Genomic DNA, 26,152 nt, shown 5'->3' on the forward strand with positions numbered 1-26,152 from the left:
TATTTTATTCAGTGTAGTATTCAGTGATGGGGGAGGTTTGTGGTTATAAGGCTGTGTGAGTGCTCAGTGCTGTAGTTACTGTGTGTGGCTTGGGTTTCTTTTTCTTTATCTTATTGCCAAATAGTCATATTTTGAGAAGGTACCTACTATTTGTGATTTATGGAATTGGCATCTAATGCAGGCATTAAGGACAGTATTAAACGTAGACTTTCATGCAACTTGCTGAGCAACTTGCCAAATAATTTCCTGATTGGAATTTACTGTTTTACTTTCTGGCTTATTCCCAGAGTACCTGAACTAATGTCCTCATGAGTAGAATTGTCACTTTCCCTTTTGGTTTCTAATTAAGGAATTGGGGTGGGGGGGGGGAATTGTTAGCTATGTGAATGATACCAGTGGTAGTTCTAGTTGCTTATTTGTTGTTTCTTCACTAAGGTCACCTTGTATATTCATTATCCATTTTGGTCCATAAAACTTATACATATAGGGCACAGTTCACTTTTTTCCATAATGTTATCATACACGAAAAAGGTAAACTATGAAAAATATCCTTGCTCGAGAGACTTGTGTTTGTTTCTGTAACAGTAGAATGGTGTTTAGAAAGTAGTTTATGAAGTAGGCTATTTAATGATCTAAACAAAATTATTTTGTTTAATCTAAACAGGTTCTAAGAAGCCTATACCTGAATGTATTGTGAGTGTGGAATCCATGGATATATTTCCTTTGGGCTGGTGTGAGACCAATGGCCACCCCCTCAGCACTCCTCGCCGGGCACGAGGTATCTTTTCTGGGCAAGAGGGTTGATTGTTAAGTGATCTGTTGTATGACTTTTACCTATTAGGATGAATAGGGACATTTTAGAGAAAAACTGGTTATCTATTTCTATATAGGAAATTTTTTATTGCAACAAACATTATCTTATAGTGTCTGTGGGTTGGGCATCTGGGTGTAACTTAGGTGGGTTCTCTTGGATGTATATTTCTCCAAAGCTTCAGTGAAGGTTTCAGGAAGGGCCAGAGATATCTTAAGTCTTAATGTGGGAAGAAATCTGCTCTCAAGTTTACTCAGATGATTATTGGCAAGTGTTGTTGTCCATTCTGGCTGCTATAACAAAATATCAGACTGAGAAATTTATAAATAACACATCATCAGAGGCTGGGAAATTCAAGAACAGTGTTATCAATGGATTCAGTGTCTGGTGAGGGCCTGTTTCCTGGTTAATAGATAACACCTTCTTGCTGTGTCCTCACATGCTAAAGAAGACTACTAATTCCCTGTGGCCTCTTTTCTGTGGGGAGAGGGTACCAGGAATTGGACTCGGGGGCACTCAACCACTGAGTCACATCCCAAACTCTATTTTGTATTTTATTTAAGGACAGGGTCTCACTGAGTTGCTTAGCGTCTCACTTTTTCTGAGGCTGGCTTTGAACCCCCATCCTTCTGCTTCAGCCTCCAGAGCTGCTGGGATTACAGGCATGGGCCACTGTGCCCAGCATGATCTAATTACTTTTTTTGGTGGTGTTGGATATTGAACCCAGGGCCTTGTGTATGTGAGGCAAGCACTCTGCTGACCAGCCCCTGATCTAATTACTTTTAAAGACCGCCCCCCTTCCTAATGCCAACATGTTGGTGATTATGTGTCAGTATGAATTTATAGGATATTCAGACCATAATAACAAAAAGTAATTTCCATGGGCTATTGGATTGAGAGCCTCAGCTCTTTGCTGGCTATTGACTGGAGGCTTCCCTTAGTTCTTTGGCACATGGATCTTTCCATAGGGCAGTTAATGGCAAGATAACTGGATTCCATCAGAGTGAGGAAGTGAGAAAAAGCAAGAGAAGTCGAATAAGATGAAAGCTAGAGTCTTTTTGCAACTTAATCTTGATTTTTTTTTTTTTTTTTTGGCGGGCAGGACAATAACTGGGGATTGAACCCAGGGATGCTTTACCATGGAGCTACATCCCCAGTTCTCTTTTTATGTATTTATTTTTTTGGTTGTATTTGGACACAATACCTTTATTTTTATTTATTTTTATGTGGTGCTGAGGATCGAACCTGGGGCTTCTCATGTGCTAGGCGAGTACTGTACCGCTGAGCCACAACACCAGCCCCCTCCATTTTAAATTTTTTTTAGTTGTAGATGAACACAATACCTTTATTTATTTTTATGTGGTGCTGGGGATTGAACCCAGTGCTTCACACGTACAAGTCTTGCACTCTACCACTGAGCCACAACCCCAGCCACCTCCCAATTCTTTTTATTTTTTATTTTGAGACAAGTTCTTGCTGAGTTGCTGAGGCTGGCCTTGAACTTGCAATCCTTCTACTTCAGCCCCCTCAGTAACTGAGATTACAGTGTAACCTAATCTTAGATGTAATATTCTATCTCCCTTCTCTCTTTTTAAAAAAATCTTTATTTTTTAGTTGTAGTTAGACACAATACCTTTATTTCACTTATTTATTTTTATGTGGTGCTTAGGATTGAACCCAGGGTCTTGCATGTGTAAGGCGAGCACACTACCGCTGAGCCACCTCAGCCCCCTATCCTCCCCTCTTTTAAAAACAGTTTTGAGATATAATTAGTATACCATGAAATTTGCTCTTTTGAAGTTTATAATTCCTTGGTTTTAGTATATTCACAGAGTTGTGCTGTTACCTTCATAGTTGATTTGAGAACATATTTTTCATCTCCAAAAGAAATCCCATTCCAACCCCTTCCCAGAGAACCACTAATCTACTTTCTGTCTCCATTGATTTACTTATGTTGAACATTTACTATTAATAGAATCATATAATATGTGCTCTTTTGTGACTATCTCCTTAGCATGTATTCAGAATTCACCCATGTGATTTAGTGTCTGTTAGTACTTTATTCCTTTATATAACTGAATAATATTCCATTGTATGGATATGCCACATTTTGTTTATCCATTCCTCAGTTGATGAACATTTGGGTTGTTTCCATTTTTTTACTATTATGAACAATGCTGCTATGAACTTCAGTGTACAAGTTTTATGTAAAGATTTGTGTCTTCATTTCTCTTGGGTACATTCTGATGAGTGGAAATGGTGAGTCATATGGTAACTCTATGTTTTCACGATTTGAGGAAATGCCAAACGGTTCCAAAGCAGCTGCTGCATTTTACATCTCTACCAGCAACACATGAGGTCCAGTTGCTGCACATCTCCCCAGTGCTTCTTTTTTTTTTTTTTTTTTTTTTTTGGTGCTAGGGGTTGAACCCAGGGGTGCTTAACCTCTGAGCCACATCCCCAGCCTTTTTATATTTTATTTAGAGTCAGGGTCTTGCTGAGTTGCTTAGGGCCTCACTAAATTGCTGAGACTGACTTTGAACTCATGACCCTTTTGCCTCAGCCTTCTGAGCTGCTGGGATTTCAGGTGTGCTCCACCATGCCCAACTCCTTTGTTCATTTTTTGATAGCCATCTTAGTGGGTGTGAAATTATGGTTTTGATTTGCATTTCCCTAATGATTAGTGATGTTGAGCTCTTCTTATATGCTTATTGGACATTAGTATATTGTCTCTGGAAAAATATCTACTCAAGTCCTTCATCTATTTTTAAATTGGGTTATTTATCCTTCATTGAGTTGTCAGAGCTCTTTGCATGTTAGAGATATTAATCCTTTATTAGATACATGACTTGGAAATATTTTCTATGGGTTTCTTTTTCACTTTCTTGACGTGCATAAGATTTTATTCTCTTTTATGCACAAAATTTAGTCAAATTTTAGTGTTTTGTACTTTTATTGCCTCTAATTTTGGTGTCATATTTAAGAAATAATTGACAAATACCAAGTCATGAAGTTTTTTTCATTTTTTTTTATTAAGAGTTTTATAGCTTTATCTCTTACATTTAGATCATTGATCAATTTTAAGTTCAGTTTTATATACAATGTAAGATAAGAGAATTCACTTTTCCCGGCACCATATTTTAAAAACTATGCCTTCCCCCATTGAATGGTCTGATTTGTACTTTTGTCAAACCAGTTTCTCATGAATATCTAGTTTTGCTTGGAAAATATTCCTAGGAATTAATTAACCCAGGGACCCTTGAAAATATCAATTTTTTCTCCTTGTATAAAGACTCCTACCCAAAATAATGTTCCTTATTTAGATATTCAAATACATAAGAACTTATATAAAGTAGCAGGTAGCTACCATTTTAAATATGTTAATATAAACAACACATATATAACTTTCTTTTGTCTTATTTTTCTTGACTCTCCACCCCCTTTCTTACAGTACATAAACAGAGGAAAATTGCAGTGGTTCAACCAGAAAAACAGTAAGTAATGTAATAGAATGTCTCAATAGTTAAGTTTGAAATTTAGAATACAGAAATAACTAAAAGTATGTCATCTCATGTTTGTTTCTTGAATGGAAACATAGTCTTTTAATTGGATAGATTTATACAAATTAAATAGTTTTTATACTTCTGCTTAAAGTGTGTGTGTGTGTGTGTGTGTGTGTGTGTGTATATATATATATATATATATATATATATATATATAGTATTTGAATAAAAGAAAGGAAATAACAGTCCCCATTCTAGTATTTGTGAAGGAAAAGTAAAAATTGTAGTCAGGAAATTATTTGTTATAGTGTCTTTTTTTTTTTTTTTTTTTTTGCTATTGGGGATTGAACCCAGGGGTGCTTAACCATTGAGCCACATCCCCAGCCCTTTTTTTATATTTATATTTTATTTTGAGACAGAGTCTCACTGAGTAGCTTAGGGCCTCACTATTGCTGAGGCTGGCTTTGAATTCACCATCCTCCTGCCTCAGCCTCCCAAGCCACTGGGATTATAGGCATGTGCCACCTGTGGCTGGCTGTCACAGTGACTTGAAGTAGAAGACAACAACTCTAAAAAAAAAAAAAAAATGACATACTTGGAAGAGTGGCTTTGTACCTACCAGGAAACTCTTTGTAGCATCTTTACATACAGCTTTTGAGAAGCAATTATTTGGTGGTGGCTTCAAATCTTAAAAGTGCAAAGTTTTCTGTGTTTATATTTATGTTTTTAAACAACAGATTTTGCGATTTTGCATTCTCTATTAGTCTGCTTAAGTTTCTCAAACACAGTGCCACAGACTGAATGACTTAAACCTCAGAAATTTGTTTTCTCCTGTTTTTGGAAGTTGGAAAGTCCAGGATCAGTGTGCCAGCCAATTTGGTTCCTCTTCCTGGCTTGCTGATGTCTACCATCTGGTGGTGTCCTCATTTGGTGAAGAAATTCATTCATTCATTTATATTCCCTTACTCTCTCTCCCACCTCTTCTTATAAGGCCACCAGTACTATCAGATTATGGCTCTACTCTTAAGACCTCATGTAATTTTAATTAATCCCAAAAGCCTGACCTCCAAATATAGTAAGGATTAAGACTTTGACATAGGAATTTGGCAGGAGGGATACAATGTCTTCTATAGAAAATTCTATTAGCTATCTAATTTATAATTTATTTATAACTGCCTTTGTGTCTGTATAGTTAATAAAACTGGCACAATTCCAGTGTCTTGGGATGCTGAGGCAGGAGGATCTCAAGTCAAGGCCAACCTCAGCAGCTTAGCAAAATAAAAAATAGAAAGGGATGGGGGATATAGTCAATGTTAAAGTGGTTCAACCTCCAGTCCCCCCCCAAAAAAAAAAAAACAAACTGACAATAGAAGTGGGAAGAATTTCAGATACAGAAGTAAGATAACAGTGACAGTACTGGCTTTGGATTTTTCCTCAGCTTAGTTGTCAAGACCAGTCCACAGCTTTAGCCAGGAATCATTCTAAAAAGGTAAATCAGCCTGTTTTAGGGATTGCTACATACAGAATGAGTTTCTGTGTTTTTTCTCTAATAAAATAATTTAAAAAAATGTTTGAAATTGACATAAGAAATATTTCTGTTCTGTGACTGCTGAAAAATTAATAGTTTACTTGTAGTTTAGGAATCCCACAAGAAATTTCATAATTTCTTGAAAACATGAATGAAAGTAAAATTCATCTGAATAAGCAGTTTTACAACACAGACTGTTGACTCATTAAATCTTGCACACAATTTGAAAAGCAATTGCTGTTGTTAAATAAAATTATGATGAAAGAAGGACTTTTTGCTGACTGCCACATTTGCTGTCTTAAATTTGAAGGAAACTAACCCTCATGCTTAGCTGATCTTAAGGTTGATCTCACTATTTGCTGTGTTTTCCTAACCTAGAGTACCATCCTCCAGGACTATCCACGAGGGTCTGAAGAGTCAGGAGTCAAACTCCACAGACTCAGGTATGATAAGCATTTATATCTTATAGCGAAGAGGACCTTTAATTTCTTTTCATGGACTGTATCTTACATTTGATTTATAGAATGTGGCTTCATAGAGGAGCCTCCTAATTGAGACCCTGGAGTTATAACTGTCTAAGATGTATTTAGTTTTATAATCACCTGTAGGCAGATATTTCTACCCATTTCTAATTATAGGTATTCTTCACTGATTACCAGTTGGGTGCCAAAGACTCTGGGGGTTGATGTTACCATTCCCGACTTGGGATAAAGAACCTGAGGCTATCCAGGCATTGCTGTTTCTTAAGCTTTGCTTGAGAGGTGGTTAACTCTTTATATGTAAATTTTACAGTTAAAGAATAAAGCACCGGCTTATTTGATTGTATCAGAGGCAATGCCTGATAAGGGATATAAGGATCCTTGCTAGAAGTTTATATTTTGTCCAGGGTCTTTCTGGAACTATTCTTGACTACTCCTGTCCTGGCTGTGTAATGGTTAGCATCATGATTATGTATATTCTAGCACAGATTGGGTATTCAGGTGCTCTAGAAAGGAGACCAGAGCTCAAGAGAGCTCACATTGCATATGAGTGGAAGGCTGAGAAGTGGAACTTAACTGTTTCTCAAGTTCAAAACCTGTACATTTGTCTCTTCTACCCATTAACTTTTTATTACATCATTTATACACAGAAGATTGGGACTATGTCGACTACTTATTTTTTTGCATTGCTGGCCATTTTGATGCCTACTGCAATTATAGAACTAAGACATTAATATCTTGTATGTGACCACAGCCAAGTCATCTTGGTTTAGGTTTTGTCATAGTTCAGGTTCTCTGGGAAACAGTATGAGACTCTGATATTTGCATGCAGGAGTCTGACTGGGAGTGCTTTGGTAACAACTTCTGGAAGGAGTGAAGGAAGCAAGTTTGCATACAGAGAGAAGTTGAAGCGCAAGGTAGTTGCAATAGAAGTTTCTTATCCTCCCACAAGGAGCCTTAGAACTGGTCTAAAGCACATAGTTGTCCATAATTCAGGCTTTGTGGCCACTCATTACTTGTTATTAGAAGTAAACTTCAGCTCTCTCTACCTCAAAAGGAATGGGACCTTGGATGAGATGGCTCTTTCCTACTGAGGGCAGTCCCCAGATCAGGCCAACTATAGAACAGACTTGTAACTGAGAGCTATAAACTGCCAATATTCCTTAGTAGCAGAGGCATGACTACCTTAATTCTGCAAAGAGCATCTAGATGGCAGAGTTCAGATAGAAAAGTGGATGCTGACAGGTAACCACCATGCTAAAACCACATTCTTTTGTTTTTTTTTTTAATTTTTTTAGTTGTAGATGAACACAATAAATACCTTTATTTTATTTGTTTATTTTTGTGTGGTGCTGAGTATTGAACCCAGTGCCTCACACATGCTAAGTAAGCAAACACTCTACCACTGAGCTACAACTGCAGCCCCAAGACTGCATTCTTAATTAAAGAGAGAACATTATGAATGTAAGTCCTGTCAATAGTGGACATTGTACACACACCTGCTTTCCTTAATGGTGGATAAAAGAGCAGTATCCATCGAAGGAGCTTCTGCTGCATATCAAATGAAGATGTTTAATGTCTTTTTAAATTTTCTACAATCAGTAGCTGAAATGTCAGTTGCTGTGAGGAATTATTAAAAAAAAAACATTGCATTTAAGAATATTATTTATTCAGAAAATATTTGAATTTGGTGTCAAAGCCTTATTGCACCCACTGCACAAAAAAGGAACCCAGAGATGTTGGCACAGCACACTTTCAGCCCTCTGAGAAATCCCAGAGATGGGAGCATTCACACGGTATCAGATCTGCCAGATTATTTGTTTGGTGGGTTTTAGAAGACAAACTTTAGTTCTGGATAATATGCAGTGTCAATTCCTAGAAATATTCCTGAATAGATTATCAAATAGTTGGTATTTGAAGAACTAAAACTGTTGATTGTCAGGAATCATCATTGGTTCATGAAGTACATTTTCTACTTCTTTATTGTTAGAAGTAAAGGGCTCTAGAATAGTGTTACATCCAATCCAGGAGTTAATGAGCATGTAATTCAGGACATTTGTTTGATTTCAGTAGAGTGATAACCTCTGTAAGGCTAGTATAAGGTAAGTATAAGCTTTCTAAATATAAATTATTTCAAGAGAATTCTCAAACACTATATTAAGCTTCAAAATATGTAACTCATTGGTAGAGTGCTTCCTTAGAATGCATGAGGCCCTGGGTTTGATCCCCACCACTTCAGAGAAAGAGGGAGGGAAGGAAAAAAGGGAAAAGGAAAAGAATCATAGAAAAAGAAAACACATAATCTCCAAACTAACCTAATGGTTTATTTGCTTGGTTCCCACCCCTGTGCCCCTGGTAATTCAGCATTGGAAACATGGGATAGAGAATGACTGTTCTTAATATTTGTTTTACTTCATTTCTCAGTTATGATTAATGGAAAATATTGCTGTCCAAAGATATACTTCAACCACCGCTGCTTCTCAGGGCCATATCTTAACAAAGGAAGAATTGCTGAGCTGCCTCAATGTGTAGGACCTGGAAACTGTGTTCTGGTCCTTAGAGAGGTAAGATTCTAGCTTAGAGCAGAAGAACTTGGAAATATAAGGAGTCTCCTAGGGCTCATTCATACAGGAGCCATATTTCATAGAACTGAGAACTCTTGATTTTATAAAAAGTTACTAACTTTTCTCATAAACAGTATTCCCCATCCTTTATCCATGTGGTATGTATTCCAAGACCTTAGTGAATGCCTGAAAACATGGATAATACCAAACCTTTTATATGTTGTATTTTTTCCCTTATATACATACCTATTGTATTAGTTGGGTTTTGTTTTGTTTTTGTTACTATAATGGAATACCCAAGGCAAGCTACTTATAAGGAAAGAGAGGTTTATTTGGCTCATTTTTTGGAGCCTGAAATTCCAAGATTAGGTGGTTCCAGATCAGCCTCTCGTGATGTTCTTCTTGGCTGATGTTCGTGATATTATGTGGCAGGAATGCTTGTGTGAGAAAGAGATCACAGTACCAAACAGGAAGCCAGAGAGAAACGAGGGTCCCACAGTCCTTCCAAAGGCGCATGTCCCCAAATGGCCTGTGTATCTCCAATAGGCTCTACCTCTAAAAGGTCCCATCACCTCATCACTTTCCACATCTATCATTCTGGGGACCAAGCTTTCAACACATAAATTTTGGTAGAACACATTCAAATCAGTACCTATGATAAAGTTTTAGTTTATAAGACACAATAAGAGATTAACAACAATAATGAATAATAGGACAACTATAACAATATACCATAATAAAAGTTATATGAATGTGGAATCTCTCAAGATTATCTTACTGTGCTGTATTTACTTTTCTAATTGTAATGATCTGAGCTTATACAGTGCCTACATGATGAGACGAGGGAATGATGTAGGCATTGTGATATGGCATTAGGCTACTTAAAGGGTTACTTGAACATAAGCTCTGTGATACCTCAATAGTTGATCTAATAACTGGCACAGCTGCTAAGTGACTAACAGATGTGTAGTGTATACAGATGGATACTATGGACAAAGGGGTGATTCATATCCCAGGAAGAATAGTGCAATTTAAAAACTTAACTTTTATTTCTGGAATTTTCCATGTAATATTTTTGGACTTTGGTTGACCGTAGATAAAGTTAAGTACTGGACAGCATATTGAGCACATAATTATTTCTACTCCCCCCAAAACATTCATCTAAGTAATTCTTCACATGGCAGTAATTCTTCTACTTTTGTCAGCATGGAGGGGTGTTCTGTCAGACACCACATGAGAACTGTGTGATGTGAACTAATAAGTCTATGACTTGGAGACTGTGTGATATTAACCAAGGACCAAGCTATTCATGAAAAAGCTATTCATCTGTTGGACTTGCAGTGCCTCTCAGCCATTGTGCTGTACTGTGGATAACAGATTTGAGGATCTATCAAACTTTTCAGCCTTCAGGGTAGCAACTTGCAGGATCTGGGGAAGCCAGAGCTTCTGGGCCAGACTCCTCAAGTCTCCATAAGGCTCAGCTATCTATAGTTTTTAGTGTCCCAAACAAATGTAATCTTCTGTGTGTGATACAACTGGGAAAACATTTTAGAAGCATGTGCTAGAGTACTTTAAAATTTATGGTGCCTGTTTTTTCATGACCATAGCATTTTGAATGTTTAAGAGGACTGTTATTCTTTATTTGCAACTTTGGGCAACTATCATATGTTTGGTTTTATTATTTTGTTAATCTTAATTAATGTGACTAGAATTAATCTCTAAACAATCTCTAAACAATTGTCTTAACAATCTATGGGATAGCAAGAGTGCCATGGTGCTAATGATCTGTTTTTCTCCTTCCCTACCCATATTTCTTTCTGCTTTAAAACCGAGTTCAGGTCCTCACTTTACTTATAAATGCAGCCTATAAACCCAGTCGTGTCCTTCGGGAGCTCCAATTGGACAAAGACTCTGTGTGGCATGGATGTGGAGAAGTCCTAAAAGCCAAGTGAGTAGATTCCTCTGCTCTCTATTCTTGTTTTTAACAGGTCACAGAATCAGTTCTTATGTGGATTATGTCAGATGCTTATGTTTTCTAGGGTAGTGTTGCTTTATCTTTTATTTGTGGTGAAGAACCAAGCTGATTTTCTTTTTTAGATTCCATTCTGTCATGGATCAAAACATTTACAAAATATGATAAAAATGAATTATAAGAAATATAAAATTTAAGACACAAAATTGCAAGAACAATTTCCTATTAGATTCAAGAGACATAAAATTTTCCAGTTGACTCTTACTTTCTGACCGTGCATGGATGACAGTTGGCAAGTCATACTATCCTTGAACCACCTTCTGAGGAACACTACCCACCAATAAAGAAACACTTAAGGAAACATCACTTTTGTGTTTATACTAATTAGTGAGATTACTATTTGAAAATCTTCACAGGGCTGGGGTTATGGCTCAGTGGTGGAGTGCTTACCTAGCACGTGCGAGGCCCTGGGTTCCATCCTCAGCACCACATAAAAATAAATAAGTAAAATAAAGGTATTGTGTCCAACTGCAACTAAAAAATAAAATATTAAAAATTTGTTCATTTAAATAACTCAGCTTTTAGTTGTCACATCTTACTAGATTTAAGTCTAATGTTGTTTTCAGAGACCTCAAACTCGGTAGGACTCAGAATATTCTAAGAACAAAAAAATATTGTTCAGCTATTTAGTATGCTTGGTTTTTCTTTGTATAATCACTGGTTAAATAAATCTGTCATCTGATTTCTTCCAACGGTAGATATAAGGGAAAAAGTTATCGGGCTACTGTTGAAATAGTGAAAACAGCAGATCGGGTAACTGAATTCTGCCGGCAAACCTGTATTAAACTGGAATGCTGTCCTAACCTCTTTGGTCCACGGATGGTTCTGGATACATGTTCTGAGAACTGCTCTGTACTTACAAAGACTAAATACAGTAAGTCATGTTTTTCAAATATATTAATTATAGCAACTGACCATACCTTATATATTGGAATTTTTAATTTTTGCAGACATACTTATATATAACATGAGTACACAAACATTTTCTGTAAAGGACAAGATAATAAATATTCTATGCTATGGGTCATGTGGTCTCTCTTACATATTGTTTTTATTCTGTTGTATTTTCATTTTAAAGAACCCTTTTAAAAAATGTAAGATTACATTTTTAGCTGAAGGACCATACCAAAATAGGCCATAGGTCCTAGTTTGCCAACTTCCATGTGGCACATGTATAAATTAGATGTTGCGTTAAATAGGATATGACATTCATTTATATGATTTTCAGGTGTTTATTGTGTGCCTACTGTTTGAGCATTGGCATACATTAATAAAACAAAATTCCTGTCCTGAGTTTTCATGTAATTTGGGATAGATAATAAGCGAACAGCAATAGAGAGTTACATACAAGAGGTAGGGAATAAAGCAAGGTGAGCAAGTGCAGTAGAGGAGTGAGGAAGGCTAGGCCTGGGGTGCTGTATATACAGGTGATCAAGAAAGTCTTCTGACAGGGAACACCTGAAGGAAACAAGAACATAGCTGTGCAGACATCTTGGTAGAAAGGGTATTGAGGGCACAGGCTTGAGGCAGGAGCTTTCTCAGTGTCTGTGAAGAGCAGCGAAGTAGGCCCAGCGGTTGCAGAGGCATAAATAGCAGGAGAGGAAGAAGTTGTAGTCTCACTTTGAAGTATGCTGACACCTGTTTCCTCTCTGTGCCTATCTTTTCTTCTTTATGAAACTGAGATGGGGTCATGTAGGATGAAATTTCAGGTGGGAGCCTCATTAAGACATTGTTACCCAAAGCTAAAATTCTGATCCTGCTTTTCTTTAAATCCCACAAGCCCTCTGTCACTTGGGAGAATTAACACAGATGAGGAGTTTACTGTGTTAAATTTGAAAAGATTTCTTTTAGGGCTGTGTGCCTCTTAAACTTTATGGCACATGCAGATCACCTGAGGATCTTGTTAAAATGGATTCTGGTTTATTAGATGTGTGGGTCTATGAGCCTGAATGTCTGCTTTCTAGCAAGCTCCCTGAGGTGACTGATGTTGCCGATCCAAGGCTTAGACCTTGCATGGCAAGCTTTCTAATCAATGTTTGAATTAAAAAATCATGTAAGAGTCTAACTTTCTAGTTTCTGTTTGTATATATTGGATTGTAAACTCTGTAAGGGTATAGATTATTTTAGTCTATTGTATCAGAGTTTGGAAAATTACAGCTATTAGGAGCTAGATGAAAAATACTATTCAGATAAATGCACATATAACACTTTGGGCCTTTGAAGATTTGTGAATTTTATTATGCTTTTTGTCTGAATATATCTTTCATAATGATACAGTTGAAACTAGCCTAGATTTTAGGAGCATCTGTAATTTTTTCCTAATTAGTAATGATAATAAATGAACTTTAACCTTTAAGAAGAATTCATTTGTGTAGAAAGTTCCATTATATATTTTTTAAAATATTTTTTGTGGATGGACACAATACCTTCATTTTATTTTTATGTGATGCTGAGGATCAAACCCAGTGCCTCCAACGTGTGAGGCAAGCACTTTACCACTGGGCTACAACCCCAGTCCCAATTATGTTTTGATATTGCCTTAATACATAACCCAGAGATAGACTATGTATTTCATTTTTTAATTATCTATGTATTCTAAAATTTAAATGAAAAGAATAAAGTTGAAGGACTTTTCACTTTCTCTATTTTTAAATCATAAAGCTATAGTAATCAAAAGAGCACCACATAAAATAAAGGCATTGTGTTGTGTCCATCTACACCTAAAAAATAAATATTAAAAAAAAAAGAGTAGTGAAATAAAACAATGGGATAGAGTATAGGGTCCAGAAATAGAGCCAAATTTATATGGTCAAATGATTTTCAACAAGGGTGACCAAGGAATTTAATAGAGAAAGGAGATTCTTTTCAACAAATGGGACTAATACAACTGGATATACAAATAGGAAAAACAAAAAAACAACTCTTTAACTCCTACCTCATAACTCATATAAAAGTTAATTTAAGATCTATTATAGACCTAATGTAAAACTGTAAAGAAGAAAACAAGGAGAATATATTCAAGTTGGAAAGATTTGGGGGGGGACTCAAAGATTTCCTAGAGAGGACTCAGAAATACACTAACATAAAGGAAAAAATTAATAAGTTAAATATTACCAAAATTAAAAACTCCTACTCTTCAAGCCAAGTGCAATGGTGCACGCCTGCAATCCCAGTGGTTTAGGAGGCTGAGACAGGAGGATTGCAAGTTCAAAGCCAGCCTCAGCAGCAGCAAGGTGCTAAGCAACTCAGTGAGACCCTGTCTCTAAATAAATACAAAGTAGGGCCGGGGATGTGGCTCTGTGGTTGAGTGCCCCTGAGTTTAATCCCCGGTACCCCCCATCCCCAAATTTTGCTCTTCGGTACTGTTTTTTGCGGGGGTGGGCAAGTACCAGGGATTGAACCCAGGTGCTTTTAACCACTGAACCATGTCTCCAGCCTTTTTTTATTTTTTAATTTTGAGACGGGGTCTCGTTAAGTTGCTTAGGGCCGACTAAGTTGCTGCAGCTGGCTTTGAACTTGTGATCCTCCTGCCTCAGCCTCCCAAGCCACTGAGAGTACAAGCATGTGCCACCACACCCAGCAATAATACTATTTTAAAAAAAGAAAAGGGGCTGGGGTTGTGGCTCAGTGGTAGAGTGCCTGCTTTGCACATGTGGGGCACTGGGTTGGATCCTCAGCACCACATAAAAATAAATAAAGATATTGTGTCCATCTACAACTAAAAAAAATACTTAAAAGTAACATACATATCCAGCAAAGAACTTCTCTTCAGAATATATTAAATCCCACAACTTAATAATAAAAAGGAGAATTTTAAAATGACACATCCGGTGGCTGCTTGACATTTTGAATATACTACATACCTCTGAATTGTGGAGGTTTTTTCTCCCTCTGTTACTGGGAATAGAACCCAGGGGCTAGCACTAAGCTATTCTCCTAGCTCCTTTTTTTTTTTTTTTTCTTTTTTTGAGACAGAGTCTTGCTAAATGCTAAGGCTGAGATCTTGAGATCATCCTTCCTTAGCCTCACAAGTAGCTAGGATTACAGATGTGTGCCAATTCGACTAGCTGAATTATATACTTTTAAATAGTCATTTGTATGTTATGAGAGTTTCACTCCCAGGGGAAGGTGAGAAGGAGGGAAAAAGAAAATAAAATGTTTTGGAGGGGCTGGGGATGTGGCTCAAGCGGTAGCGCGCTCGCCTGGCATGTGTGCGACCCGGGTTCGATCCTCAGCACCACATATAAAGATGTTGTATCCGCAAAAAAAATAAATAAATAAATAAATTTTTAAAAATTTTTTTTTTATTGTTGGTCATTCAAAACATTACATAGTTCTTAATATATCATATTTCACAGTTTGATTCAAGTGGGTTATGAACTCCCATTTTTACCCCGTATACAGATTGCTGTATCACATCAGTTACACTTCCATTGATTTACATATTGCCATTCTAGTGTCTGATGTATTCTGCTGTCTATCCTATTCTCTACTATCCCCCTTCCCCTCCCCTCCCCTCCCCTCCCCCCCCTTTCTCTCTCTACCCCCTCTACTGTAAATCATTTCTCCCACTTGTATTATTCTTCTCTTACCCCTCCTTTCCTCTTTTTTTTTTTAATTTTTTTATTGGTTGTTCAAAACATTACATAGTTCTTGATATATCAGATTTCACACTTTGATTCAAGTGGCACAAGAATTAATATCTAGAATCACACCTCCTTTCCTCTTATATGTAATTTTTTTAAGAGAGAGGGAGGTGGGGGAGAGAGAGAGAGAGAGAGAGAGAGAGAGAGAGAGAGAATTTTAATATTTTATTTATCAGCGGACACAACATCTTTGTTGGTATGTGGTGCTGAGGATCGAACCCGGGCCGCACGCATGCCAGGCTATCGAGCTACCGCTGAGCCATATCTCCAGCCCCTCTTATATGTAATTTTGTATAACCCTGAGGAACACCTTCCATTTCCATGCAATTTCCCTTCTCACTCCCTTTCCCTCCCACCTCTCATCCCTGTTTAATGTTAATCTTCTTCTCAAGCTCTTCCTCCCTACCCTGTCCTTGGTTACTCCCCTTATATCAAAGAAGTCATTTGGCATTTGTTTTTTAAGGATTGGCTAGCTTCACTTAGCATAATCTGCTCTAATGCCATCCATTTCCCTCCAAATTCTATGATTTTGTCATTTTTTAATGCAGAGTAATACTCCATTGTGTATAAATGCCACATTTTTTTTATCCATTCATCTATTGAAGGGCATCTAGGTTGGTTCCACAATCTTGCTATCGTGAATTGTGCTGCTATGAACATCGATGTAGCAGTGTCCCTGTAGCATGCTCTTATTAGGTCTTTAGGGAATAGACTGAGAAGGGGAATAGCTGGGTCAAATGGTGGTTCCATTCCCAGCTTTCCAAGAAATCTCCATACTGCTTTCCAAATTGGCTGCACCAATTTGCAGTCCCACCAACAATGAACAAGTGTACCCTTTTCCCCGCATCCTCTCCAGCACTTGTTGTTGTTGGACTTCATAATGGCTGCCAATCTTACTGGAGTGAGATGGTATCTTAGGGTGGTTTTGATTTGCATTTCTCTGACTGCTAGAGATGGTGAGCATTTTTTCATGTACTTATTGATTGATTGTATGTCCACCTCTGAAAAGTGTCTGTTCAGGTCCTTGGCCCATTTGTTGATTGGGTTATTTGTTATCTTATTGTCTAATTTTTTGAGTTCTTTGTATACTCTGGATATTAGGGCTCTATCTGAAGTGTGTGGAGTAAAGATTAGTTCCCAGGATGTAGGCTCCCTGTTTATCTCTCTTATTGTTTCTTTTGCTGAGAGAAAACTTTTTAGTTTGAGTAAGTCCCATTTGTTGATTCTAGTTGTTAACTCTTGCGCTATGGGTGTCCTATTGAGGAATTTGGAGCCCGACCCCACAGTATGTAGATCATAGCCAACTTTTTCTTCTATCAGACGCCGTGTCTCTGATTTAATATCAAGCTCCTTGATCCATTTTGAGTTAACTTTTGTGCATGGCGAGAGAAAGGGATTCAGTTTCATTTTGATGCAAATGGATTTCCAGTTTTCCCAGCACCATTTGTTGAAGATGCTATCCTTCCTCCATTGCGTGCTTTTAGCCCCTTTATCAAATATAAGATAGTTGTAGTTTTGTGGATTGGTTACTGTGTCCTCTATTCTGTACCATTGGTCCACCCGCCTGTTTTGGTATCAGTACCATGCTATTTTTGTTACTATTGCTCTGTAGTATAGTTTGAAGTCTGGTATCGCTATACCGCCTGATTCACACTTCCTGCTTAGCATTGTTTTTGCTATTCTGGGTCTTTTATTATTCCATATGAATTTCATGATTGTTTTATCTATTTCTACAAGAAATGCTGTTGGGATTTTGATTGGCATTGCATTGAACTTATAGAGAACTTTTGGTAATATCGCCATTTTGATGATGTTAGTTCTGCCTATCCATGAACAGGGTATATTTTTCCATCTTCTGAGGTCGTCTTCTATCTCTCTCTTTAGGGTTCTGTAGTTTTCATTGTATAAGTCTTTCACCTCTTTTGTTAGGTTGATTCCCAAGTATTTTATTTTTTGGGGGGATATTGTGAATGGAGTAGTTGTCCTCATTTCCGTTTCAGAGGCTTTGTCGCTGATATACAGGAATGCATTTGATTTATGCGTGTTGATTTTATATCCTGCCACTTTGCTGAATTCATTTATTAGCTCTAATAGTTTCTTTGTAGACCCTTTTGGGTCTGCTAGGCATAGAATCATGTCATCTGCAAATAGTGATAATTTAAGTTCTTCTTTTCCTATTTTTATGCCTTTAATTTCTTTTGTCTGTCTAATTGCTCTGGCCAGTGTTTCGAGGACTATGTTGAACAGAAGTGGTGAGAGAGGGCATCCCTGTCTTGTACCAGATCTTAGAGGGAATGCCTTCAATTTTTCTCCATTCAGAATGATGCTGGCTTGTGGCTTATCATAGATTGCTTTTACAATGTTGAGGTATGATCCTGTTATCCCTAATTTTTCTAATGTTTTGAACATAAAGGGATGCTGTACTTTGTCGAATGCTTTTTCTGCATCTATCGAGATGATCATATGGTTCTTATTTTTAAGTCTATTGATGTGGTGAATAACATTTATTGATTTCCGTATATTGAACCAGCCTTGCATCCCAGGGATGAATCCTACTTGATCATGGTGTATAATTTTTTTGATATGTTTTTGAATCCGATTCGCCAGAATTTTATTGAGGATTTTTGCATCTAGGTTCATTAGAGATATTGGTCTGTAGTTTTCTTTCTTTGAAGTGTCTCTGTCTGGTTTAGGCATCAGGGTGATGTTGGCCTCGTAGAATGTATTTGGAAGTTCTCCCTCTTTTTTTATTTCCTGAAATAGCTTGAAAAGTATTGGTGTTAGTTCCTCTTTAAAGGTTTTGTAAAACTCTGCTATATACCCATCCGGTCCTGGGCTTTTCTTAGTTGGTAGTCTTTTGATGGTTTCTTCTATTTCCTCTATTGTTATTGGTCTGTTTAGGTTGTCTATATCCTCCTGACTCAATCTGGGCAGATCATATGACTTAAGAAATTTATCTATGCCTTCACTATCTTCTATTTTATTGGAGTATAAGGATTCAAAATAATTTCTGATTATCTTCTGTATTTCTGAAGTGTCTGTTGTGATATTGCCTTTTTCATCCAGTATGCTAGTAATTTGGGTTCTCTCTCCTCTTCTCTTCGTTAGCATGGCTAAGGGTCTGTCAATTTTATTTATTTTTTCAAAGAACCAACGTTTAGTTTTGTCAATTTTTTCAATTGTTTCTTTTGTTTCGATTTCATTAATTTCAGCTCTGATTTTAATTATTTCTTGCCTTCTACTTCTTTTGCTGTTGTTTTGCTCTTCTTTTTCTAGGATTTTGAGATGAAGTATGAGATCATTTATTTGTTGTTTTTTTCTTTTTTTAAGGAATGAACTCCAAGCAATGAATTTTCCTCTTAGAACTGCTTTCAATGTGTCCCATAGATTCCGATATGTTGTGTCTGTGTTTTCATTTAACTCTAAGAAGTTTTTAATTTCCTCCTTGATGTCTTCTAAAACCCATTGATCATTCAGTAACCTATTGTTCATTCTCCAAGTGATGCATGATTTTTCCTTCCTTCTTTTATCGTTGATTTTCAGTTTCATTCCATTATGGTCAGATAAGATGCATGGTATTATCTCTACTTCTTTATATTGTCTAAGAGTTGCCCTGTGACATAATATATGATCTATTTTTGAGAAGGATCCATGTGCTGCTGAGAAAAAAGTGTAACTACTTGATGTTGGGTGGTATATTCTATATATGTCAATTAAGTCTAGGTTGTTAATTGTGTTATTGAGTTCTATAGTTTCCTTATTTAACTTTTGTTTGGAAGATCTGTCCAGTGGTGAGAGAGGTGTGTTGAAGTCTCCCATGATTATTGCATGGTGGTCTATTAGACTCTTGAACTTGAAAAGAGTTTGCTTGATGAACATAGCTGCACCATTGTTTGGGGCATATATATTTATGATTGTTATGTCTTGTTGGTGTATGGTTCCCTTGAGCAGTATGTAGTGTCCCTCTTTATCCCTTTTGATTAACTTTGGCTTGAAATCTATTTTATTAGATATGAGTATGGACACTCCTGCTTGTTTCCGCAGTCCATATGAGTGGTATGATTTTTCCCAACCTTTCACCTTCAGTCAATGTATATCTTTTCCTATCAAATGCGTCTCCTGTAGGCAGCATATTGTTGGGTCTTGTTTTGTGATCCATTCAACTAGCCTGTGTCTCTTAATTGGTGAGTTTAAGCCATTAACATTTAGGGTTATTATTGAGATATGGTTTGTTCCTCCAGCCATATTTGTTTATTAATGTTACTAAACCTGATTTGTTTTCCTCTTTGATTACTTTCCCCCCTTTACTGTCCTACCTCCCACTGATAGTTTTCCATGTTATTTTCGATTTCCTCTTCCTGTAATGTTTTGCCAAGGATGTTTTGAAGAGATGGTTTTCTAGCTGCGAATTCTTTTAACTTTTGTTTATCGTGGAAGGTTTTAATTTCATCTTCCATCCTGAAGCTTAATTTCGCCAGATACACGATTCTTGGTTGGAACCCATTTTCTTTCAGTGTTTGAAATATGTTATTCCAGGATCATCTAGCTTTCAGAGTCTGTGTTGAGAGATCAGCTGTTATCCTGATTGGTTTACCCCTAAATGTAATCTGCTTCCTTTCTCTTGTAGCTTTTAAAATTCTCTCCTTATTCTGTATGTTGGACATCTTCATTATAATGTGTCTAGGTGTGGATCTCTTATGATTTTGCACATTCGGCGTCCTGTAGGCTTCTAGGATTTGGGATTCTGTTTCATTCTTGAAGTCTGGGAAGTTTTCTCGTATTATTTCATTGAATAGATTGTTTATTCCTTTGGTTTGGAGCTCTGTGCCTTCCTGTATCCCAATGACTCTTAAGTTTGGTCTTTTAATGTTATCCCATATTTCTTGGATGTTCTGCTCATGGTTTCTTAGCAGACTTGCTGAGCTGTCTATGTTCTTTTCAAGTTGAAATACTTTGTCTTCATTGTCTGATGTTCTATCTTCTAAGTGATCTACTCTGCTGGTAGTATTCTCAATTGAGTTTTTAAGTTGGTTTATTGCTTCCTGCATTTCTAGGATTTCTATTTGTTTGTTTTTTATTACCTCTATCTCCCTGTGAAATTGATCTTTTTTCTTCCTGGATTTGTTTATGTAGTTCCTTGTCAAAGTGATCTTTCATTGTCTGATTTTGCTGTCTCATGTCTTCCTTGAGATGCCAGATCATCTGAAGCATGTATATCCTGAACTCTTTATCTGACATTCCATCTGTTGCAGCTATTACTTCTTCTAAAGTTGAGTTGACCTGCATTGCTTGTGGTCCTTTCTTGTGGTCCTTTCTTTCCTTGTCTTTTCATACTGCTCGCCTTTCTTTCTGCTTGGTGAAACTGTTGTGTGTTTGAAATTTTCCCCCTATTTATTTATATTGCTCTTGTATAGTTGGGAAATCTCCCTTGCAGGGCAGGTAGTGGCTGTGCTCCTCCTCTAATTAGGGTGATCTGTGTACCATGCTGGTCGGTCGCAGGTCTGCCCACCCTGCAGGTGCGGGTGGCGGCTCTGCTCTGCCCCCACTCCAATTGTGGTGACGTAACTACCACGCCCTCGGGTCGTTGGTCCTGATCTGGATGTGGGCGGCCGCTCTGCTCGGCCCCTACTCCAATTGGTGTGATGTGTCTACCACGCTGGCAGGCCTCTAGGCCTGTTCCGCCGGTGGGTCGCAGGTCTGCCTACCTTGCAGGCTCGGGCGGCAGTTCTGCTTAGCCCCCACTCCCAGTGGGGGTACCTGACTGCCTCTCCAACGGGTCACTGGGCCTTTTCCGGACACGGGCGTCGGCTCTGCTCCACCCCCACTCCAACCAGTGTGACGTGACTGCCTAGGTGCTACTTGTCCACCACGCTGGCAGGCTACCGGGCCTGTCCTGCCAGTGGGTCGCAGGTCTGCCTATCTTGCAGGCTCAGACGGCGGCTCTGCACAGCCCCTACTCCAAATGGGGTGACTTGGCTACCGCGCCGTCAGGTCACTGGTCCTGTTCTAGGCGTGGGCTGCTACTCTCTTCGGCCCCAGCTGCAGTTGGGGTGACGTAATACCACGCCGGCAGGTCACTTGGCCTGCTCTGGGCACAGGCGGCAGCTCCACTCTGCCCCCCTGGCCCCCACAGCACCCAGCAGGACCCGGACCGAGAAGCAGTCACTGCAGGTTCCCCAGCCCTGGGCCAAAGCAGCTTCGGGAGCCAGAACCCGGCCTCTCCGAACCCAGCTACGCTCCGCTAGGAGCAGGCTCCAAGGAGCGACCCCCGCGGGTTCCCCAGCCCCGGGCCAAAACTGTTCCGGGAGTCAGGGCCCAGCCACCCCGAGCTCAGCGCACGCTCCACTTGGAGCTGGCCTCAACACGCAGTCTCCGCAGGTTCCCCAACCCTGGGCCAAAGCAGCCCGGGGAACCAGAATCCGGCTGCTCAGAGCCCGGCGCACGCCTTGCCAGGAGCGAGCCCCAAGGAGTATTCTCCACAGGTTCTCCAGCCCCGCGCCTGAGCGATCTGTCTGCGAGACGCAGGCAAATACCAGCCTGAAATCACCTGTTCGGTAGCTGAATGAGCTGAGATCAGTAGAAAACAGGGATGATTACATCAGCTCTCCAAGATGGCGGCTGCTGTCCTCCTCCGTGGTCCGACCGGTGTGAGACTCGAACTGGACCGCTTCTCTCCTCTGTCTCAAAGCCGGAACTCAGCACTAAGCATGGCCATTGCACCACTGGCAGGAGCCCCCAGAATCCGCATCGCTGCACTCCCGCTCTGGCACCTCGCCGCTTCGCAGCGCGCGCCGCAGACTCTAGCTGCGGGGCGGTCCGCAGATCAGGCAATGCGACCCTCCGTGTGGAGAAATCGCCCGCGACCGAGCCCCCACAGCCGAACCTCGCGCAATGGAAATCCGTCCACTAGATTCTGGAGCACCTCAATTTCACTGGAAATTCCCAACAAGATAGCCTTCAGCTGTTTCACCTCGTCTTTCTCCCGCACAGTGACGCGGCGCACTGGGGTGATGCACTCCCTTCGCCGCCATCTTCCCCTCTTCTCATAAATAAATTATTTTAAAAAAATGTTTTGGAATTAAAAAGTGGTAATGATTGCACAACATATTTATACTAAAATCACTGAATTATATACACTTTAAACTGTTGAATTTTATGTTAGGTGAATTATATCTCAGTAAAATATTTAGGAACAAAAAGGGCTATGGATGTAGTTCAGAGGTAGGTGCTTATCTAGCATATGAGTGAGGACCCTGCATGCAGTCCACAGAACCAAAAAAAATTTTTTTAAGTAAAATTAAAAATGAAATAAAACAGTTTAAAACTACAAATGAAAGACTTGCATATGTATTTCAAGAAAGAAGATATACAAATGTCCAATAATCACATGAAAAAGTGTACAATATCATTAGTCATCAGGGAAATTTGCAAATTAAAACTACAATGAGATTTGTAGTAACATGGATGGAACTGGAAGATACTATAAAGGAAATAAATCATGCACAGAAAGACAAATATTGCATGTTCTCAATTATATTTAGAAGCTAAGAAGCTGATCTCATATAAATAGAGACTAGAATAGGGATCACCAGAATCTGAATAAGGGTGTGGCAAAGGGGAATAGAAAGAGGATGACTAATGGGCATAGGGATGCAGTTTGATAGGAGCAATAACTTATAATGTTTTATAGCACAATAGCATAACTATGGTTGACAAAACCTAATTGTGTATTTCAAAATAGCTAGTAGAGAGGATTTTGAATGTTCATAACAAACAATATATCTTCAAGGTGATAATTATGCCATTTATCCTGATCTGATCATTACTTATTGTATACATGCATTGAAATACTGTACCTCACAAATATGTGCAATCATTGTGTGTCAATTAACAAGAAAATATATTTTGTTTATTTATTTAGCAGTACTCGGGATTGTACCCAGGGTTTCTTGTGTGCTAGGCAAGTGCTCTACCACAGAGCTATATCCCCAACACTTTTAAAATATTATTTTGAGACAGTTGTACTAAATTGCTCAGGTTGGCATTAAAGATACAATCCTCCTGCCTCAACCTGCTGAGTAGCTAAGATTACAGGTGTTTGCTACCCGGCTAATAAAAGTAGCTTTTAAAAGACAAAAACAAACAATAGAAACTAAAGTGAGAACTTACTATACACTCACTACATTGACTGAAATGAAAGACTGACAATACTACTACTGGTTGGCAAAGTGTAGAACACCTAAATCTCCCATACTTTGCAGGTGGGAATGTAAAATTACACATCCATTTTGGAAAGCTAGTAGCTTCTTTAAAAGTAATGATATATGTGGCTGGGGTTGTGGCTCAGTAATAGAATGCTCACCTAGCACATGAAAGGCCCTGGGTTTGATCCTCAGCACCACATAAAAAATAAATAAAATAAAGGTATTGTGTCCAACTAAAAAATAAATATATTTTTTAAAAAGTTAATGATATGTCCTCTCTATGATCCAGCAACTATATTTTTAGGTGTTTATACAAAGCAATGAAAACATGTGCATTAAAAGCCTTGTACATGAATGTTCATTGTAAACAAATTATATTCATAACCCAAATACAGCCCAAGTACCCATCAATAAGAAAGTAGATAAACTGGTACATTTCTACAGTGGAATGCTATTCACAAACAAAATGGAATAAATTTGTATACATGATAACAGATGAAACTCGAAAACATTATCCTGTGTAAAAGAAGCCACATATTAAAAAAACTACCTATTGTATGGTTCCATAGAGATATAAAACTAATCTGTCATCATGGAAATTAGAATAGTGGTTGCTCTGGGAGGGAATGACTGGGTTAATGAAGATGTTCTATATCTTGATATGTAGAGGATTATTCAGGTTGATTCACCTGTCAGTATTAATTATATCAAATACTTATCTCCTTATTCCACTATATGGAATTTAAGCCTCAGTCAAATATACTATACCTGTTTACTGCTATGTTAATAAACTCTCTTGTGGTTTTAAGGTGCATAGCAATAATAAAGCAACTTTTATTTTTCTTTATCATCCACATTTAGCACACTATTATGGAAAGAAGAAAAATAAAAGAATTGGAAGGCCCCCTGGTGGGCATAGTAACTTAGCTTGTGCCCTGAAAAAAGCCAGTAAGAGGAGAAAGAGAAGGAAAAATGTGTTTGTTCATAAGAAGAAACGTTCCTCTGCATCTGTTGATAATACCCCAGTGGGCTCACCCCAGGTACGATATCTGTAATGTACCCATCATCTCTAGCAGCCACTGCTTTATAATTCGAACACAGAAAGAATATCTGCAGGTAGTTCTAATTCAGATCTGTAGCCAATAGAAGATGGTTTTGTGGTCCAGGAACTGGTTTGTCCTGAATTTCAATGAGACTTGTCTCTTTTTCCTCTAGGGAAGTGGGGGTGAAGATGAAGATGATGCAGATGAAGGGGATGATGATTCCCTAAGTGAGGACAGTACATCTGAGCAGCAGGATGAGCTACAGGAAGAGTCAGAAATGTCCGAAAAAAAATCATGCTCCTCTTCTCCCACCCAAAGTGAGATATCCACTTCACTGCCCCCAGACAGACAAAGGAGAAAAAGAGAACTTCGCACTTTTTCATTTTCTGATGATGAAAATAAACCTCCTTCGCCAAAGGTACAATTGTTTAAAATGTTTTTTTTTTCCCCATTTTAATTTTCTTCTAGAATCTAATTGTTAATGATGCAGGCATTCCACTTCTTTTTTTTTTTTAATTTTTATAGTTAGACAGCATGCCTTTATTTTATTTGTTTATTTTTATGTGTGCTGAGGATCAAACCCAGTGGCTCACAAGTGCAAGGCAGGCACTCTGCCACTGAGCTACAGCCCCAGCCCTCCACTTCTTTTAATACAAGCTAATGATTCCAAAGGCAGTGATTTACATGTGTTTCAAGTATTATTTGGAGGAGGTCATCTATTTATGAGGGGCACAATCTCTCAGCAGCTGCTTAAGTTAAAAAAACTTAATTGCTAGTTTATTTTAGAGCCTGTCATTTAATTTAGGGAAAATTGTCCTTTTTTTTCCCCTAACTATTGTAGTTTGACATAATGCCTTTATTTATTATTATGTGGTGCTGAGGATCGAACCCAGTGTCCCACACATGCCAGGCAAGCACCCCACCACTGAGCCACAACCCCAGCCCAGGAAAATTGCCTTTTAATATGTTCATAATACGTATGGTTTTTGTAGAAATAGTTATTTATCTTTTTGATTCTGGTTAAGCTATCTTGTTTACTATACTTAATATATGCATATATGTATATTATATAAAGTATGTGTGTGTGTGATAAGATTGCAATTTAGTTATTGTTTTATTGTTTTGCCTGTAATCCCAGCAACTTGGGAGACTAAGGCAGGAGGATTACAAATTTGAGGCCAGCCTGGACAACTTGGTGAAACCCTGTTTCAAAATAAAAAGGGGTAGGGATATAGCCCGGCACCCCAGTGCTGGGATGGTGGGGAATTATTATTTTAAAAATGGATTACTTTTTTAAAATGTACCATGAGCAAGAGCAATAAAAGGTCTCTTGTGACAATTT

At 38.3% G+C, this 26,152-nt stretch overlaps 1 protein-coding gene across 9 annotated transcripts in view; it reads left to right on the forward strand.

Annotated features, from left to right (window-relative positions):
* SFMBT1 (Scm like with four mbt domains 1) overlaps positions 1-26,152 on the forward strand; it is a 143,276-nt gene that overhangs the window by 114,774 nt on the left and 2,350 nt on the right. For 8 of the 9 annotated variants that reach the window (XM_081284124.1, XM_081284122.1, XM_081284123.1 and 5 more), the window contains 8 exons: positions 665-778; positions 4,263-4,305; positions 6,221-6,285; positions 8,746-8,885; positions 10,724-10,833; positions 11,616-11,791; positions 24,629-24,807; positions 24,983-25,228. In XM_081284124.1, coding sequence (XP_081140250.1) covers positions 665-778; positions 4,263-4,305; positions 6,221-6,285; positions 8,746-8,885; positions 10,724-10,833; positions 11,616-11,791; positions 24,629-24,807; positions 24,983-25,228 — 1,073 coding nt within the window. The remainder of the gene's footprint in view (positions 1-664; positions 779-4,262; positions 4,306-6,220; positions 6,286-8,745; positions 8,886-10,723; positions 10,834-11,615; positions 11,792-24,628; positions 24,808-24,982; positions 25,229-26,152) is intronic. The other variant, XM_081284118.1, reaches the window with a different exon arrangement.

The sequence above is a fragment of the Spermophilus citellus genome, assembly GCF_964194105.1.
Source record: "Spermophilus citellus genome assembly, chromosome: 3".
NCBI lineage: Eukaryota > Metazoa > Chordata > Mammalia > Rodentia > Sciuridae > Spermophilus > Spermophilus citellus.